Below are 20,205 nucleotides of genomic sequence, written 5' to 3' on the forward strand. Positions count from 1 at the left end.
GCATATTTTCTTTTCTTACTCAGATATGTGCCTTATGGAGAAATGAAATCATATATCTTTGGCTTATCTAGAAAAGAAGTACAAAGTTCTCCTAAAAAACAGATTCTCTTGCTTCTTTAAGAAACAAATGATATTTGTATCTAGCTGATTAGGAAATCCAAATGGTGTTGTTAGAAGGCGCTGGGAAAAAGTATATATAACATCAATTCAACTTGGGGCAAGATGTTCTCCAGTTACGAAAACAGAGACAGTATTATGATCACTTTTGTTTGAGCAGTTTTGAGGAGACATAACAAAGGCTAGGGTTTGACGTAAACACTCTTGGGAGTGTAAAGTGTATTTGTAGCATTGTACTTTGCTATGAGACTAAAGCTTGCAGGTGGCAAAGAAGAGGACTTTTGCTCTGTCTCCTCCACTCTTCCTTGCTTCTCCTCGAATTTGCTCCCATACATCTAGAGCAGGTTTTGAGGGTGCTCAGAAAGTTCCAGAAAAATTCTCTATGTCCTTTCCACTGATTTTGAAGTCATTCTGTATAAACGTAATTCAGACAGCAATCATATCAAAGTGAATCAAATAATTCTAAGCATGGGAACCATCAGATTGCTGGATAAAGTTGTGGTTAAGATGTTGGACTAAGTTTAGGGAGACCCAGGTTCAAATCCACCCTCAGCTCTGAAGTCTCGGTGGAGGACTTTGGACTAGTAGTCAGTCCAGTCTACTTTGCAAGATGGTTGTTGGGAAAATGGGAGGAAGAAGTCACCCAAGATTCTGAATGGAAGGTGGGATGTACAGTACATGTAATAAACACATATTTATCCAAAGATCTAATTACATACTGTATTTACATGTGTTGCATTACATTAATGTAAGAGACAGTGTGGGTGTCCATAGGTTCTCAATGCTCATAGAAAAGAGATGGGACTTGAGTCACAACTCTCTGTAATCACTGCCATGAGACAGCTCCTTTGTTCTGTTTATTTCTTTATAGCCTAATCCTAAGATAGGATTTCAGTAACTTAGGAGTAAACAACATAGTATGGAAGCTGAACATGGGAGAATAGTGGAAATAGATCAATTTGTCAGGATATATGATGGTTTCTGTGTTACTAAGATTGTGTAATGATATCAAAAGATTACAAGGCCAGAATGAATATTATCTGAGCAGTGGCCTTCAGTGAACCTCCTGAAATCTAACAGCGGTGCAAAATTCTCAGCTGTCAAAATATAGGAACAGCACAGAACAATCAGCTTGCGAGTTGTTTAAATAGCATTTGCTGCTGGAATATCTGTTATGCCTTTCAAGGAATTGCTGAGACCTCCAGAATCAAAATAAGGATAAAGGCCATTTTCTAAGGTGAAAATTACAACTGATGTTGGCTGCTATTCTGATGTTTTTAATTTTGCTTAAGAAAAACTGGAAGGGGGATGTCTCCAAATTATAATGGAGCAGCAGAAGCTCATTAACTCTGATTTTCTATATTTTATTCAATTGCACCTTGTTATTTTTTAAATAAAGAACCCACAGCTGTGAACATACCTAATACTCCTTCCTCTTTTCTCCACAACTACAGCTGAGGTTAATTGGGCTGAGAGACAGTGACTGGTCCAAAGTTATGCAGCTGGCTTTCATACCTAAGATGGGACTAGAATTCATGGTCTCTCGGTTTCTAGCCTGCTTCCTAAATAAATTATTTTATCAAATTTTTAAAGCCACCCATCTACCTCACAGAGGAACTCTATTACCCCTGTAATAGAAAAGTACCACTTGAGGAGAGCTATTTTAAAGGAGAAACACACTATCTATCTATCTATCTATCTGTCTGTCTGTCTGTCTGTCTGTCTATCTATCCGATAATAATAAATAAATTCGAACAAAACAAAACAATCTTTAAACGTGGAAGCTTTCAAGTAAAATTAATAATGCTGAGCAGTTTGAACATTTTGAGTTCTCTGCTGGAAGATTTCAAGGAAAGAACTGGAATATAGGCTAAAGGTCAAACTATAAATTGCATAGTTCTGTTTTAATAATAACAATACATTATTAAATGTATATGGTACCCAACTCCCAGGGACTCTGGGCAGTTTACAAATGGTTAAACATATTTAAACCAAGAAAACAACACAAAGAACAACAAATATGGCAGAGATAACAAACCCAGATGGGGACAAACATAAAGAAGAAAAGGTGTCTGTCATCCTTGCTAAAAGCCTAGGTGAAGATACACTTCTTCAGGGCCCTTCGAAACACCAGGAGGGTGGGTGCTGTTCAAATTTCAGGATGGGGGAAACCTCATTGACAGAGAAGGTAACAAAGATGGTGTACTTCCAAAGACCCGGTAGGTGGTTTTGTTTAACTAAAGGAACCCTGTTGGAGAGAATATTAATCTTATTGCTGCTTCTTTGCCCCAAGTTGCTTGAACGAGGACAAGATATCAATGTGTAACCAATTCACAGCAAAGCACGCTTGGGAAGGGCTGTTCTGCAAAGAGCAAAGAATGAGTTTAAGGTTGCTTTTAGGGAACTGACATTGTCAAGCATTGGCTGAAAAGAGGGGACTTGCTGGTAACTCCTCATCTGTTCTCTGTGCCTTTGCCTTTTGTTGCCTAACTCTTCCAAAGAAGCAAACGTGAGGAATCTCAGGAACATTTGCTTATCTCACTCTCTCTATTTCTGGCAAATCTACAGATGGAAATGAGTAATTGAAAATGGGGCAACTGTGGCAATTACTCCAAGGAAACTGATCCAAAGAAAGAGGAAGAGGAGCTTGCGCAAAGAAACAACCTCCTCCCAGAGCTGCGTCTGTAAGGAAATTTCTTTTCCTCCTTTCCCCTAGAACTCCATTGCTTGCTGCCTTCACACAGAAGAGGGAGCATCTGTTGTTGTTTCAAAATATACATGGCAAATGGAACAGTTGGCTGAGTTGTTCACATCCCAGTGATAGACTTCTCTTCTTTGCAGCAGGGATCCCCATGAGAGGAAGCAAATGCTCCAATCATCAGAAGCTCAACCGGATTTAGATTTATCACCCCACATGGGTTCTTAGAAAGAGGTTTTACTGAATACACTGGAACTTATTTCTGACTAACTGTGTATAACAATTAACTTGAAAGGCTTACTATTTTGTGGGATTGTCAAAATAAAACTAAAACAAAGAGCTGCCAAGAATATTATTTGTTAAATTTTTATCTTGCCTGTATTACTTTCTAAGTAACTCAAGGGGCCAAACATACAGTAGGTAATGCTCCATCCTCCTCCCATTTTCCGTACAGCAACTACCTTGTAACGTGAGTTGGGCTGAGAGGGAGCGTGATTGGCCCAAAGTCACCCAGCTAGTTTTTTTTGTGCCTAACGTGGGACTAGAATTCACAGTCTACTGATTTCTAGGCCAGCACCTTAAGTACTATGCCAGACTGGTTCCATTTCAACTCTTAAAGGAGAAAATTTCACATTCAAGGCTCCAATTTAGAGGTGAGATTTCTAATTTCTTAAGCACAGTACAAAAGATGTGATGTTAGTCCAACAAAAGCAAAACCTGAAATAGTGATGTTTGCTTCAGTCTTAGATGTTATGGCAAAAGCACAAGCACTCTTGGTTTGTTTATACTGTTGATCAGAGAACTTCTTGGAGATGCAGAAGATTACAGGAGTGAGACAAATATGTTTGTGTCTCCACTACAGCAACGGAGCTAGGAAACTCAACATGGATGATGCCTTGAAATTTACATGTTTTAAAAAACAAGCACCCAAAATAAACAAATACTGTATGGAAATGCCAAGGTAACTTGCTTGCATTTCAGTTTATTAAATGCAATTTAATTAAAAAAATTAAATTAATTTTTTTTTTAAAAAATTCTCAGAATCTTGTTTCAGGAAATCAAACTTAGCTTATATCCAAATTTTTCTATATTAGTTATAAATTGCTTATAAAAGGGGGGGCATTTAAAATGGGGCTAAAGTCTAGAGTTTAGTTATAAATGTACTTTAATGCAATATTATACTCATATTCCTAGGCATAAATTCAAGTGTTGACTTCAATAAGCCTGGCTCCCAAGGGACCATGTGTTGAACTATTACCATCAGTTGTGAACCAAAATTGAAGACTAAGCCTAACCCTTTTTTGTTTGCACTAAATCCATCTTTAAATAAATTTAAACAATCTCCCTCTTTAACTTTAATCAAACATTGCATAACTGGAGTGCAATACTCAAGATGGCCACCAGATGGCAGCACAGAGTTAGGATTTTCGGAGCCAGATTGGGGAGTCCATTTAAATTATTCATTAGTTTTACAATAAAGCCTTTCTCAAGTTGGTGACTTGTCTATATAATTTTCCTGGCAATAACTTGGAAGTGGTTTGTAATGGAAACTAATTTTACCCTCTCCTTCCTGGCCACATTCATAGTTGCAGTGCAGGATGAGTCTATATAGTTGATCCCATATCTGCAAGGCTACAAATAAGCCAGAAAAGCTATAACATAACAATCAAAGACTTTCCTTTACAGATGTGGTAGGAAAAGTATGCAAAAGTACAGCTTCTGGAATTCTTTTCAACTCCTTAGTAGCTGCTTTGCCCTGGGTGACATCACTAGGAGGGAGGGGGCTTAGAATGGAGCAATCAGCAGCATTCCATGCCTCTGCCCACCTTCAGCTCCCAGCTGGATGGGCCCTTTTTTTTTTTGGCTGAACAAAATGACACCACTTTTTGGGTGGGGTTGAAATGAATTAAAAAGCAAGTAGCTGTGGAAATAATAAAGGGTTACAATATTATCTAGAGAAAGTGAAGAAATAGGGCTGGTTTTCTCCAACTTTCATTAATACGGATAATCCTTGACTTCTGACTGGTCACTTAGGGACTGTTTGAAATTATTGACAGACCCTGAAAAAGGAACTTACCACCCAGATTCAAAGTAGCTCTGTAGTCACCTGGCCGCATTTTGGGCACTCAAGAACCAGCCCACATTTACAGCCGTTTGCAGCGCCCCATGTTCAGGCGTCTGTGATTTGCCATGTTTTGGCCAAAAAACCCTCCCAATGTTTACTTCTAGTTCCTGGCAAAACCTGACCCAAAATGAAGAATCGGTTCGTTAACAACCGCCATTTTTATTCTACAACTACTGCATGATCATGTTCCCTTAATGACCACTGCAAACAGGTCATAAAATCAGAAACAGTCATGTGGTTACTCGCTTTACGACTATCATGACTTACAACTTGCAGATTCAATTATGGTGGTAAGTCGAGGATTTCCTATAGTGTCAACCTATGTTAAAACACAGCAGTAGATTTGGGAGGGACTAAAGGAAATATTGTGATGACCTGCTAGAATTTGCTACCTGGAGAAGCAAAAGTCTGGCCAGGAGGTAAAGGAATTTAAGCATGTCTCTGAAGGCTATTGAAGAAAAGTCCACGTATCAGAACTTTTCTGTGCAATAGTATATTTGGTCTAAGGCAGGGGTGTCAAACTGCCGGCCCGCAGGCCAGACGCATCATCCAGAAGCCACACCCACACCATTGCCGGCAATGGCAAAACCGTCCCGATACGTTGCGTGACGTCATGTGATGTCGCGAGTTTGACATGTCTGGTCTGATAAAGCAACAGGCTAGAAACCAGGAGACTGTTCTACTCCCACTAGCCATGAAAGCCAACTTTGGGTCAGTCGCTCTTTCTCAGCCCAACCCACTTCACAGGGTTGTTGTCAGGGGGAAAATAGGAGAAGGAAGGAGTATTAGGTACGTTTGACACCTTTAGTTACTTATTAAGTAATAAAGGTGTGATTAAGAAACCTTTAAAAAAAATCTAAAAAGAAACATGCTAAAAAGAGGTAGCAAGAAAGGGATTCTTTCCAGAAGCATTGATTGGCCATTGTGGAAATCAGGAAGCCCAACTTAGTTTGTGTTTCATAGTAAACAAGTTTGATCTAATAGTATATCTCAGGATAGATAATATACAACAGTATTCTCTACTTTGGAACTCAAAGCTAGGCTCTTTACCCCATACACACATACTAGCGTGGATACCCATACATACACAAATCAAATGTTGTGTATGTAAAAATCACTGCAAATATGAAGAACTATATAATTTGAGCTTGCTTCTCATCCTTTTGTACTCTTAGTTAGGGTTAAGAACTTAGTTCCTAGGATTTTGGCACTTCTGTCCAATTAGCAGAGAGTAGCCCTCTTTTTACAGCTGGCTATTCCACACCGAGACCACATTTCTTTTAGTAGCAGGTTTCTCTGTCGTCTTTATTGTCCCCTCCCTTCCAATGCTTGGGAAACTGTTCAACTCCGTAGTAGAGTCTGCAAGGAAATGGGGGACGCGGATGGACTCAGAAATGCACGGCTGAGGAAAAAGAGCAGCCTAGGCATCAAAGCAAACATATGGCAACCACTAGGGGGAAGCCACTCCAGATGTCTTTCTCCATGTACTATCCTACCTTGTGAAATTCTCCAGGGAGAATTCACTCTGAATGATGTGCACACAAGTTTGTGGTGTCATGGCTTCTGTTGCTAATTCCCATATGCTTTTTTGGGTGGAGGGAGGGATACGGAGTTGTGGCAGGCCAGCTGCTGATGAAATCCGGTTGAACTCATCACTGGCCCATGGCAAACTCAGCATGGAGGTAGTTCACACCTCTGTGTTTCATGCACTAAATTAAGTCAGTGTCACTTCCCTCCAGCAAGAGCAAGTTCTGGATACCATCCCAGTTTGGTCTCTTTCATGTATCCCCATTCTTTAAAACTATGTGCTTACTCAGCCACTTCAGTCTCTCTGTCTGTCTGTCTCTCCCTCTCCCCCCCCTTCCCCCATTTTTTTTTTCTTCAAGCCGTCTCCTGCTTCTGTGTCTTCTCTGGGCTTCCTCCTCCCCTCCTTTGGCAGTCCCACCTCTAATGCTCTCACCCCTCCTCTTCAGCTCCTCCCTCACAGCTAGTGGCTGGAAAACTTTTAAAAAGCTCTCTCAGTTCTTCAAGTTAAGGGTGAAAAAAAGGGGGTGTTTGGGATGGGAGGGAGGGTGTGCTCTTTTCTTCCCCTCTGAAGACCCGTCTCAGCAGTTTTCTTCCAGGCAAAAGGGGAAGGAAGGACACCAGCCATCACCAAGAGACAGGAGACTTTAAAGTTTAAATAGGCAGGTCTGAGTGCCTGGAATAGGCACTTGAGTTTTAACCTCTGAAGAACTGAAAAGCTGAAGCCCTTCTCTGCTGACCGGGAAGGTAAGGATGGAGGTTCGGGGGAAAAAGTTTCATTTGGAGTTCTTTCCAACAAACTTTCTTAAAGACTAAGGTTACCTGTGATTGGAAAACTATATATGTAGTTATATATATGCGTGTTTATATAAATTATATATATAACTATATACATTTAAATATGTACATAATATGAAACGTTTTGATATGATTTTTTAATGTTGCCCAGTAACAATTATAATTTCCTTTGATATTAATGGGTTTCTTGCTTCTTTCCAGAACATTTTTTAATGTGACTAGACCTTTACTAGATTAACCAACTCGGGAGGAGCCATTTGTTTAATAGTTTAGGTCGAGCTTAGCTTTCTCACCCAGTATAATTTTGTTTAATTTTCACTTTATTTACTGAAGGAGAATGTTTTTTGTCTGTGTAACAAAAATCCCTTTCTTTACAGCAAGCTAGCTTTGAGGAAAGGTACCCAACGCAGGCGGCAGCAATCTGCTGTAGTTTCTCAATTACTTTTAAAGCTGCTCTAGAAATCTGAAATCACCATAACTTCTTTAATTCTCCCTCCCATTCCCCCCCCCCCCGCCAAAAAGATGCACACGTATACACATATTGTTTTCATAGGGAAATTGTGATTCGGGCTTTCGGGTTCATACCAAGCGTGGTCCTTAATTGGGGCTTTGTTCAACTGCTGCTGCTTCTGCTGTTGTTAACTGCTAATCGGATGACTTTTCACGTGGTCTCCCTCACCTCCACCTCCCTTCTCGTTCCTAGACGCAAAGGTTGGGAGAAAAGGGCTAGAAGCGAGGTTGCGTGTAACTGGGTTACCTTGAATCCTAGGAGCCCAGAGGCGCCGGGCGGCAGAATCGCTTCTGCCTTACTCCGCTGGCAATTTCAACCAAACTTTTTGTTGTTGTAACCTGAAATTGTGCAAGATAGGCGTTCAGGGAATAGTAACCTGACTGTGGCAAACTAGTTCCTAGGATCCGATTATAATCGTCTCTCAGCACTGGAAGGAAGAGTCAGTGTCTACGTTTGCTTTTTCCCCCTTTTTTTTCCCTGAAGGCTTTGGTCGCTAAGGAAGGCTGAAAACCAAAACAGCCAATCTCGTTTTTGGTGAACTCCTCTGCTTCCTCTCTTATGCCAGTCTCCACTTTTCTTTACTTCTGCCCTAGTAGATTGGTCAATCTGCTGTGCGCACAATTTTAAAAACAGAAGAATTTTAGGAGAGATTTGTTTTGTTAAAGCCAGCGAGGTCAACTAATGGAAGAATGAAGTCTCTCGGTTTCAGAAAACTCCTTGTCTCTTTGGGGGAGTGGGGAGAGGAGGTAGAGAGAGGAAGGGGCATTCCTTCAGCCATGTTGCCCATCTGGAGCTTCCAAAGTTTGAAGAACACTTTATAACAGCTCTGGGGAATTGCTCGTGCTAAACTGTGATACATTTAATAAACGAGAGATGCACTTGTGGAATTCCACAAGGGAATGAAATTAGATGCCCTGTTTCTTAACAGAAATGCACTTTTAAGTCACAAGGATAAAGTTTGTTTAGCAAGAAGTGCTAAACAGAGGTTGATCTGGATGTGGGGAGATGCAAATCCAGGCAGAAACGAGTAATTTTGAGGTTGTAGTGATGAGATAAAACTGCCTTTAAGTTTTGAAGGGGGAAAAAGAGACAGAATGGGAATAAAACTTTTAGTGCTTTCAATGGGTAAAAGAATTTTGCAAAAAAAACCCCACAACCCTTCTAAAGTGAGTCATTGTTCCCATTTTATAGATAGGTAAATGAGACTCACAAGAATAAATAACCAAGAATTTGGAGCTGAACTTAGTGACTAAGATTGTATTCAGCGAAGCTTATCCCTTGGTATAACTTTAAAAATTGCAGCTTTAACTTCCGTAGCAGAGGAATTCAGATTTGTAACTCCTAAGTAATTTTTATTGCATCCAGTGAGATTTAATTTTGCAGTAAATGAGCTTGGAGTTTTTACATAGCACTGCAAATATAATGCAGATTTACTATGAATAAGTCTCTTTGAATGTTATGATTTAACCTTACATGTGTAGGTTAAGCTGCCTGTCAACCAGATGTTAGACATATCACACAAACATATACAAAATGTGTATGTGCCTACCCAATTGACTCAACTATATATTTTTTTCAAAAAACATTGTTACAGAAAATGACATAAAGAAAAATTGTTCATGCCCCCCAGTGTGTTTTTCAAAATGTTGCACAGGTCATAGTAGACATTAATCTTCAGCAAATATGCGTAGTTTTAGCTACAGGATAGGATTTATATGTAATATTATTAGGGCTCTGATATAAATTATTAGAATTATTACAGAATTATAATTATCAGAATTATTACGGCTACCAGCTCTGGCTGTAAAACTCCATATAACCACCAGATGGCAGCATTAATATTATGGAAGTTTTGTTGCATAGTTTCTGTACTTCTATTTTTTTTTTTACATTTATAACTTTCCTCTCCAAGATCCTTCAGGTAGTATTTAAAAATCATCCTCCCGATCCCATCTCGCCCCCAGCCCCAAAACTATGTTAGGCAGATTAGGCTGAGAATGGTGACTGGCTTCAGATAGCACAATGAGCTTGTGTGTGAGTAGGAATCTGAACTTGGGTCTCCCTGAGCCAAATCCACTTCTCTAACCATAACAGACTGGCTTAGCAATAATCCCATACATTAGGGTCTTTTCAGGTCTCTTCTGTAACCGGATTTGTATTCTTATTACAGAGGCTTTTAGAAGGATTTCTTGGCTGTTTGGATTTTTAAAAGGAAACTAAGTAACTATCAGCTAAGGCATCTTCCAGTATTAAGTTCCCTACTATTAATCAGTATTCAAGACATCTGTATTTGTATTCAACTTTTCCCTATTAGTTAATTACAGGTCCAGTTTTGCTATTCTTTGAGCAATTAATGATGCCTGTGGAGGATTATGTGTGCCACAGTTTCTTTTTCTAAACCATGTATATATATATGTATATTCTGTAAGTGTATAGATACATCATCATCATTTTAGCCATTGTGCCCTGGGAGGCCGGGTGGGTGTGGCCAGGGTGAGTGCGGCCTACTGGGTGGGCATGGATGGAGTGGGTGTGGTCTACTGGGTGGATGTGGCCAGCTCTACATCATTCCGTCAAGAGTGCCTGTGGGGGCCTGGGCAGGAGTGGGACAGATCTGAGGGTCTCTGGCAGAAGGGGGTGGGACCAGGGCAAATGTCAAGGCATGGTCCACTGGAGGAGCCTCACTGTTCCTCTCAGGCCATGCGGGGGGGGGCTGGATGGTGGCGTGGGCTGCCCGGAGCCCTGGGCAGCAGAGGTCAAATGCCCAGCCTGGCCCTCGAGCACCTGCAGCACCAAGCCTTTTCCAGACGGCCTTGTGGAGCTAAGACTGAATACGTTTCAGCATAGATGGCCACCACAAAATGGTACATTGGCTCCCGGCTGGCCTGGGCCAGGGCCAAGGCAGCGGGGGCTGTTTCCTCACTGTTTCCAGGATGGCTTCGCAGGCCTTGTGTTTGACATGTCTGTACTACAGGATGAGGGCCTCTTCCAAATGCTTTCTGTATTTTGTTGCTATCCTTATACTATTACCAGTTTATTACCAGTTGATAACTATTACAATATACTATTGCTTTTCAATTACTTCTATGACAATGTTTATACTGTTACCTATTTCTCTATTATAATTAGCTATATACTATGCTCTATACCAGGGGTGTCAAACTGCGCCGGTTGCATCATGCGGAGGCTATGCCCACCCCAGCTCCGGCAATGCGAAAAAAGTCATTTCTTCTTCTGTTAATGACTACCATGTAGAGCCCTTGCACATTTTTTATGTTGTGCTTTATTTTCCTGGGCTCCTATATTTTTCCTCTCATTTAGATCATCTACTCCTTCTGAAGGAAAAACACATTCTTTCTTTTGGCTGCTATACAGAGTTTGCTGGTGACTGCAAAGCTCCAAACTCTGCATCTCTGCCACTCTCCTCCCACACCTGTGTCAAGGTTTGCCTTCAGTTGTGTAGATGCTGGGGGAAAGGCTCAAATGGGAGGGAAAGAAGGCAGCACAGGTGCTTGCAATTTTACTAAGCAGCCTCTTCTCTCACAATATGTAATAATCCAGCACATCTGGAGAGTACCACATTAAGAAGGGTGATCTGATTATTGTATTTTTGTCAAGTAAACGTAGATCTACATTCCAATCCTTGGAACATTCTTGGCCTTTTCTATCCAAGAGCTAGGCGTTGAGTTACAACAGCTCTCACACACAGAACTCGGCACCACACCGCTATGACTTGGAATTCTGTGTGCCTCCTGAGACTCCATTCAGTTATCCACATAGGCACTTAAGCTTCATTTTATCTATGAACCATATAATATGATTCATAGACCAATGTCCTTCATTTTTCTACTTGCTTTTTTTCCTTTTAAAAGAAACACAATGAATGACAGGTCCGGCCTGCTGCTTTCCCATTTATCCTGCTGAAAATAAAAATCCCTGTCTTAACTATTGAAGTACAGGGAATTCTCAAGACGTAATGTTTCTGTTGCTAAACAAGGCAGTTATCAAGTGAGTTGTGCCTCATTTTGCAACCTTTCTGCCACAGTTGTTAAATGAGTCATTGCAGTCTGGTTTCCCCCATTGACTTTGTTTGTCGGAAGCTGACTGGGAAAAGATTACAAATAATGACCACATGACCCCAGGATAATGTAACTATCATAAATATGTGCCAGTTGCCAGGCACCCAAATTCTGATCACTTGACCATGGACATGAAAAATGGCCGTGTCATTTTTTTTCCAGTGGCAGGTTGTAACTAAACTGAAAGGTTATCATAAGTCAGGGACTACCTGTAATATAGGCAGAGAGAAGGCACTCTGTAGAGAGCTGTGATTTCAACTTTCCTGTCCTTCAAAAGTTGCCCAACGGATGTGACACGCTCTACCAGCCAGGTTCAGCAATAACTACATGTTAAGCTAGTTCTTGGGATCATGACATGCAGTACTGCCTTTGGCTGGCCCCTGACTGTCTTTTAAGTCTGACAAGCAGCGTCAATACAGTTGGCTGTACTATACTCACATCTGGCTTGGCAAAAATGAAAGCTTGATTGCCACAGAGGGAAAGGAACATTACATTTTCCACAGATGCTTCCCACATGCTTGGCTGTGAACCAAAGCGCCCAGCCAACCCACATGGCAAGCTTCTGTGTAAAGAAGCAGAATGGGGGAGCAATCCACGGGAACCCTTTCACTCACTGTTGTGTGTGTAAGGTTACAATTTGCCATAGGCAGAAAGGGAAGTTAAAACTCAGGATGTCATTTTTTTCCCCTAGAAAAGTAGCTCAAATAGTTGCTGGTTTAGGACTGATTATTGAATTATAAATGAGTGTAATCTTTCTTTCTTTGCAAAATTATGCCTGTACTCTTTTAATTTTCCACGAGTAGGGTACAGATTTGACTTTTTATTGATTAGATCTTCATTTCTCTTTTATTTTCTTCTTCTGTGATGAGCCCTGTTTCATGGCACAAGTATCACAGGAAAAAAGGTGCTTTTTAATGCCTCAACTAGTTGAAGACTTGCTGTGACAGCACAGGTGTAGCCTGAGCTAGATGCCAATCAGCAAAGTGTTGCAAAACAGTACTTTATGTCAGCAATAATATGCTAATTGCCAAGATAATATCAGAAAGAAGATACATGTGTAAGATCAGGGTTTTGATATTTATTCACATTCAGTCCTGAATGGATACTGAAATCATGAAACCATATCATCTGATTTCAAAGATTGTCCCAACTATCATATTTCAAGGCTTGTCATCTTAAAAGCTATAGTAGAAATGTACATCTCTTTTAAAATCAGTTGATACCATAAGAATTAACTTTTTCGATAGTGACAAAGATTGACAGTTCTCTGAATTTGCAGTACTTATAAACCTATTGCAGGACTATGGTTGATATGTCTTTAGAAGTCTATGGTCTGTGTCTTCTAGTACAGGGCTTTTCACCCATTGTCCAACTTTTAGGATATGGCAACATCTGAGTACCACCAGTCGCCTAGCAAGGTGTCAAAAACTTGATGACCCCCCCCCCAAAAAGGAAAAAAGTGATAAAGTACAGGTAGTCCTCGACTTACAACAGTTCACTTAATGACTGTTCGAAGTTACACTGGCACTGAAAAAAGTGCCCCCCAAGCCACAGCCGAGCAAGACACCTGCCTGCCCACCCAGCTGCGCTCTTCCTCCTGTCCAAGGTTTTCATTGTTGTGAGCATTTCTGTTGGGGATTGGCAGCGGAGGTGGGGTGGGGGGTGTTTGGTTTTTATTCCCCCAGTCTGCTGGGTGGTTGCAGCAGGTTTTGGTCACTTCACATGACCCTGAGACACTGTGACCATCATAAATATGAATCAGTTGCCAAGCATCTGAATGTAAATCACAAGACCCTGGAGATGCTGCAACATTTCAGCTGATCGGCGCTTCTTCTGGGCTCAGCAGAAGCGCCAGGATCAGCGCCGAGCTCCAGATGGAACTTGGTGCTGATCCTGGCGCTTCTGCTGAGCCCTGACAGCCCTGCAGCTCCAGCCATCTCTTGCTCAGGCTTGTGCGGTGCTGCCACCAGTTCAGCTCATTCACCTCCCCCGCTACCACTTTTCTAGAATGGTCGCATACCACCTGCCAGGTGCCAATGTACCACAGGTGGGGTTGAAAAGCCCTGTTCTAGTAAGTGAATCATGCAGTAATTCCCACCTGATCATTATCCAGACTTCTTTGATTATGCAAAATATAACTGCCAGAGAAGCAAAATATTTACAGGACACTGCTAGGAATTCATGCTTTCTTTTGATATCAGAAGGTAACTTGCATGTGTAAAATAGCATTTTACAGGCTGAAAAGGCCACAGACTGCATCATTTTCACTCAAGAGCAGGGCTTTTTTTGTCATAGAACGCCCCCAGAACAGAGTTCCGGCACCTTTTTTGGATGGAATCTTGTAGGGTAGGCAAGGCGGGTTATATGATGTGTGAGTTCCGGCACCTTTTTTTTTTCTTTTTACAAGAGCATCTCAAAACATAGCATTTCTTAATGGAGATATTTTACATTTGCAACTGGAGGCTTGGGCAACAAGTGAAGTGTACAGTATATTTGTTAATTCTAACTCATGTTGACTTTCCTAGTATGTGTGTTCAAATACATGCACTTAGAATCACCATTTTGCTGAACAATTGAAAAATACTTCTTGGAAGATTCTGGAGACTAGCTTTCAAATCAGTACATTAAAACTGAAATGGCCAATTAAGATGGCATACAGTTTAATTTATAATTATAGGCAGTTTATAATGAGGACAGTATCTTAAAAAAATCCATTGGATCTCTGGTACGATATACTGTACATAAGATATTGTGATTGGATTTGTAAACTACTTGAAAAGCCCTTCCATTACACTGAATCTAATGTGGTGTGTTCTTTTTAATTTTATTCTATCCACTTATTCCCCTGTTTTTTCTTTTGCTGCATTCAAAGCAGCAAGAAAGAATGCCATTGCCTGGTCTACCATTGAAACATTTGGACCTTCAAATCTTTGCAATACCTTTTTTAAAAAAAATGCTAATTATTGGGACACATGGTTTCGTAATTAATTCAAGAAAGATAAAATGCATCTTCAACCTGGGCAGGTTAATTTAGAAGCAGCTCATGTTGAAGAAGGAAAGAAGAAATGCTTAGCCAAACACCTAATGGAATAGATCAGCGGTTCTCAACCTATGGGTTGCGACCCCATTTGGGGTCGATCGACCATTTCACGGGGGTCGCCAAGCAAGGCTGTCCGCCATTTTTTTCCCCTTTTCCGGCAGGTGCCTTACCTCCCTTGAGCTGGGCCAGCTGCTGGTCAGCCTGCTCCGTCTCTGCCGCTTGCCAGCTATGACTCGGCCGGCGCAGGGGGCGGAACCACGCATGCGCGGCGCTCCCGGGCAGGGAAAGTCCTCAACTTACGACCGGTTGGGTAGTCCTCAACTTACGACTGGTTTAGTCCTCGACTTACGACCAGTTTAGTCCTCGACTTACGACCGGTTGGGGGTCACGGCATTAAAAAGGTTGAGAACCACTGGAATAGATAATATCTTTCAGAAGTGTATATACAATATGCATAAGAGTTCTATATTAATGCATATATAGATGCTAATGAAATGTTCAGCCTCCTATCCAGATGCTAACTCCAGATGGGCACTTTCAAGGCTCTTGGTGATTCTCTTATAGCGTCCTTGAAACTAGGGAGCTGTTCAAAGAAAGAATGCTTGTTGAGCAGAGAACTTTCCTTAGCCTATCCTTCAAAGGATTGAAAAGAGACACTAGCAGTTGGCAGTATACCAAGTTACATAAAATAAACAGTATAAAAAAAAAACATAGGCTTCTGTAGAATAGGACACACCAACAACCTATATACAGCACATTTGTATATATATATATTTAATTAGAGAAGCCCCATTATGTTCAATCAGTGGAGCAGAGTGGTAAGTAAACTATGTTTAGGATTGAAATCTCAACGTGATCATTAAGGGTATGTGAGTGTTATATAAACAAAAAGGTGGGATATGAATCAAATCTATTAACCCAAATATTTTCATTTAAGGAACCACACAGATTGTCAAAAGACAAAAATAGAATCCCTGTTCTCATTAAAGATGTATCTCCCTGAGACTTTTTTGCATAGGCATTGACAGAGCTATAAGAATCTTTAAAATGAATCACTGTTAAGAAATATCAGTTTCTTCGAATTGTTTGAGTAATTTATACAAGGCTATTTTTCCCCCCTCTCCTCCTGGGCAACCTAGGAAAGCAATGAAGTTAACTTTGCCTGTTAGAACAAATTTAAAAATCTATGTTAAATTGAAAAGAGATACTGCTGTCTTTTAATTAAATAGAAAAGATGTGTACCACCTCTTTCCATAGTAGCTAGGGCCAAAGCAGGACTGACTGATTGCTTGATTGATGTACTTTACTATTTTTAAACTTCTCTAGAATAATATTTTTGTTTTCAATTGCAATTTCAGTCTAAAATAGCTTTATATTAGAAAGAAACTCTAGAATGGAATTGATAATGGCATAGGTGTGTACTCACACTCTAAAGAACACAGACTTGCACAATAAAATTTCCAGATTTTTAACCTTGTTTCATCACATAGAAAATAATCCTACGATCATAACCCAGTTATCTTAATTTCACATACAGGTGTTTCATCATCCCATCCTCATGCATGCGCTGTAGGTCATGAATGAATTATGCAGGCCATGCTTCAGCTCTTTTCCTTTGTTCTCTTTCAGGAAGCAGGTAGAGAAGATGGGCGACTGGAGTGCCCTTGGTAGGCTCCTGGACAAAGTCCAAGCCTATTCTACTGCTGGAGGCAAGGTGTGGCTCTCTGTCCTTTTCATTTTCCGAATCTTGCTTCTGGGGACAGCAGTGGAATCTGCCTGGGGAGATGAGCAGTCAGCTTTCCGATGCAACACTCAACAACCAGGTTGTGAAAATGTCTGCTATGACAAATCGTTTCCGATATCTCATGTGCGTTTCTGGGTGCTGCAGTTCATTTTTGTTTCGGTGCCAACCCTTTTGTATTTAGCACACGTCTTCTACGTGATGCGAAAAGAAGAGAAACTAAACAGGAAAGAGGAGGAGCTCAAGGTGGTCCAAAGCGAGGGAGTCAATGTAGACCTGCCTCTAAAGCAGATAGAAATCAAGAAGTACAAGTATGGGATTGAAGAACATGGCAAGGTCAAAATGCGCGGCGGGCTGCTTCGTACTTACATCATCAGCATCATTTTCAAATCTATCTTTGAAGTGGCCTTTGTCATGATACAGTGGTACATCTATGGATTCACTCTGCAAGCCATCTACACTTGCGAACGGGTGCCATGTCCACACAAAGTGGATTGCTTCCTCTCTCGTCCCACAGAGAAAACCATCTTTATTATCTTCATGCTGGTAGTATCCATAATATCTCTGACTCTCAATGTCATTGAGATCTTTTATGTCACCCTCAAGAGCATTAAAGATCGCATGAAGACCAAAAGCAATCCTTTCTCTCCCAACAGTGGCTTAAGTCCCTCCAAGGACTGCGGATCTCCGAAATACGCCTACTTCAATGGATGCTCCTCTCCGACTGCCCCCTTGTCGCCCATGTCTCCACCAGGATACAAGCTTGTAACGGGAGATAGGAACAATACATCGTCCTGTCGCAACTACAATAAACAAGCCAGTGAACAAAACTGGGCAAACTACAGTGCCGAACAGAACAGGATTGGACAAGCTGGGAGCACCATTTCCAACTCACATGCCCAGAACTTTGAATTTAACGATGAGCCGGAGAGCACCAAGAAAGTGGGCTCTGGCCACCACGAGCTCCAGCCTCTCACAGCGGTTGACCAGCGGCCACCAAGTCGTGCCAGCAGTCGAGCCAGCAGCAGACCACGACCCGATGACCTGGAGATCTAGCCCTTTGGAATTGCCGTAGTCAGTGCGACTATGAAATACGAATTGCATTAGCACGTGGTGTTCACGTGGTTCCCACGGAGGTGTGGTACTTTAACAGTCTCAGCCAGGAGATTTTAATAAGCAATATATAATTATATATATATTAAAAAAAATGTTGATTTTCTTTTTTTTTTCTGGTAACTGGGAAGCGGGGTGATGTGAGGGAGAACAGCACATACTGGTATTTAAAGTAGCTGGTTTAAAAGAAAATCTTAGTCAACACAACAGTAGGGGGAGTTGGTTTTTGTTTTGTTTTAGAAATATTATATGTCAGGAAATGTATGTCTATAATATGTCGATTTTTCTAAAAAGTTTCGTTTTTGTTATACTAAAAAGTTACACTGAAATAAATTGGGGGGGGGGAATGGTTTAGGATGAAATGCAGATATCATTCCTTTACTGAACAACTGGCAGCCTTAAGTCAGATATTGATCATTTTTCTATTAAGAACATTCCTTTGCTAAAATGTGCACTTTGGGACAATTTCCTGGGATGAACTTGTCATGCAGTTATCATCTGTTTCCCTGGAATCAATCAATTACATTTCAGACAAGGCCCACCCAATATGCTTTGACCATTTTCTTCCTGCTTCAGATCTTTCAACCTAAGTTAACGAATCAGTTCAAGGATTTTTCAATTTTATTAAATTTCATTCTACCGCTACTGCAAGATTCTACCAACTTGAATATAGGATCCTACTCAAACTCTCATTATTTTAGCTATGGTTGGGTGACCATCCTGAAACTGTTTTGGAGATGATCAGAAAAATCATGGGTTGTTTGTTTTATTCTTGCTGCTTCTCCTCCTTTTTAAAACTTGGTTTTGCCATTTCTCTGTGAATGCTTAGGAGGGATATGAAGCCAAATTGGGAATCATCTAGAAAACACAAATAGACAATGCAATCACATGCATGATTATTTGAAGCTGTGGTTGTAATTAGCAAACCAACAAACTATGATTTCCAACTATTATATTGCCCTCAAAGATCATACCTTATCCTACCACATAATACAAAATGGCTCAGTGTTACGTGTGGACCCTGCCATAGCCTTCACTAATTACTAGCTATAAAATGTGAAGCTGGACAAATGAAATTATTTTTGTCTGATGTGGTCATCTACTATGTACAAATCTTTTCACAGTTTAAGTTCCATCAGAAGCAGGGAGTTGGGCAATTGTGTGGTTGGAATCACAGCCACTATAACTAGAGTTATTTGTGATTGCTGTACGATAACTGGAGTTATTTGTGGTTGCTATACAATCGCACTGATACACCCATAAAATGGTTAACTATTATGGGTTATTATGGGTCACTATCGTGTTTACATTAAAAGATTCCAGCAGTGCAAACAAATCAGGTATTCTTTTAAAGAATTTCAATATTTCCATATATTTTATAGCAAGTGTATTTCACGAATTAAGGATATTTCAAGAATCAAGTTCTGGTGGCTTTTGAAAAACTTCCATTTGCATTCCAGCTAGACATTTTGCCACAATAAAACTTGTGAGTAAAACATCCAAAGTTGCATATTTCTGCAATCAATTATCTTTCCTTAAAATTAAGGAAGAATTCTGCTTGTTTCTCCATCTTTTTATAATTTATGCTTGAATAACAATGATGGTAGTACTGGGAGAAGGGAAGATTGTTAGCCTGCCAATAATGTGAGAGACTTGAGGATAAATTACACATCCATATTGTGCAGTAATTGCAGTTATCATGTGATAGCTTGAGAGGTGGAGAAATTAATTAACTGCACTGCAACCTCATTGGATGGTGTAAATAGATCCTTACATAAACTGTTTTGAGCTGTATTAATAATCCCTATGACAATTTTAAGATATCAAGAATGTTACACTTGCTGTTCACTTATAAGTTAGCTCAATAATAACATGATTCAATTCACTTTTGATAGTCCATTTTTCTTAATGACAGTTTTAATATTTGCACACATTTTTGTCGGGGTGTAAGTGAGGCTGAAAGAGTACAATTCTAATTTATTTGAAATATATATTAAGGAAATATACCAGTGTTTATTTTCCATTTTCAACCACAGTGCCTTTTTAGTTCAACGCAGTTCATGCAGCTTCGGTTTCATTTTGCAGCAACACAGATTTAAATGTTTAATATGTTTTACCAAGTTGTTTGACGTTCACTTTTAAAACTATTGTCAAGCTCATTGATTGCATGCATACTTCCATAGTTCATCAAATCACACTGTCTGGAGAACAAACCTTAGTCAATAAAGTTTAATTTAGTATAAACTGGTTTGTCAATAGTCATTCTGTGTGTTGGTTTGGTTTAACTTGGTATTAAGTGGGCAGCTTGGTCAATTATTTGTGCTCTAAATGGCATTTAAAAATGACAATCCATATGAACCAATTTATTCATTGTTAGGCCAACTCACACATTACTTGTGTGAAAATACACACATAGCCGCTCATTAAGTAGGATCATTAAAAATCATGTTGTACCATGT

At 40.3% G+C, this 20,205-nt stretch overlaps 1 protein-coding gene across 1 annotated transcript; it reads left to right on the forward strand.

Annotated features, from left to right (window-relative positions):
- The first annotated feature begins 7,068 nt into the window (after positions 1-7,068).
- On the forward strand, positions 7,069-19,989 carry GJA1 (gap junction protein alpha 1). The gene is made up of 2 exons (XM_015827703.1): positions 7,069-7,211; positions 16,522-19,989. Exon 2 carries the CDS (start codon positions 16,538-16,540, stop codon positions 17,687-17,689), a length of 1,152 nt encoding a protein of 383 aa, XP_015683189.1. The 5' UTR covers positions 7,069-7,211; positions 16,522-16,537; the 3' UTR covers positions 17,690-19,989.
- Positions 19,990-20,205: the final 216 nt, after the last annotated feature.

This window comes from Protobothrops mucrosquamatus, unplaced genomic scaffold (assembly GCF_001527695.2).
Source record: "Protobothrops mucrosquamatus isolate PMUCROS unplaced genomic scaffold, P.Mucros_1.0 scaffold3886, whole genome shotgun sequence".
NCBI classification, from domain to species: domain Eukaryota; kingdom Metazoa; phylum Chordata; class Lepidosauria; order Squamata; family Viperidae; genus Protobothrops; species Protobothrops mucrosquamatus.

Bases quoted from the DNA above. Each gene is read 5' to 3' on its own strand.
- GJA1 (XM_015827703.1), top strand. From the start codon at position 16,538: ATGGGCGACTGGAGTGCCCTTGGTAGGCTCCTGGACAAAGTCCAAGCC.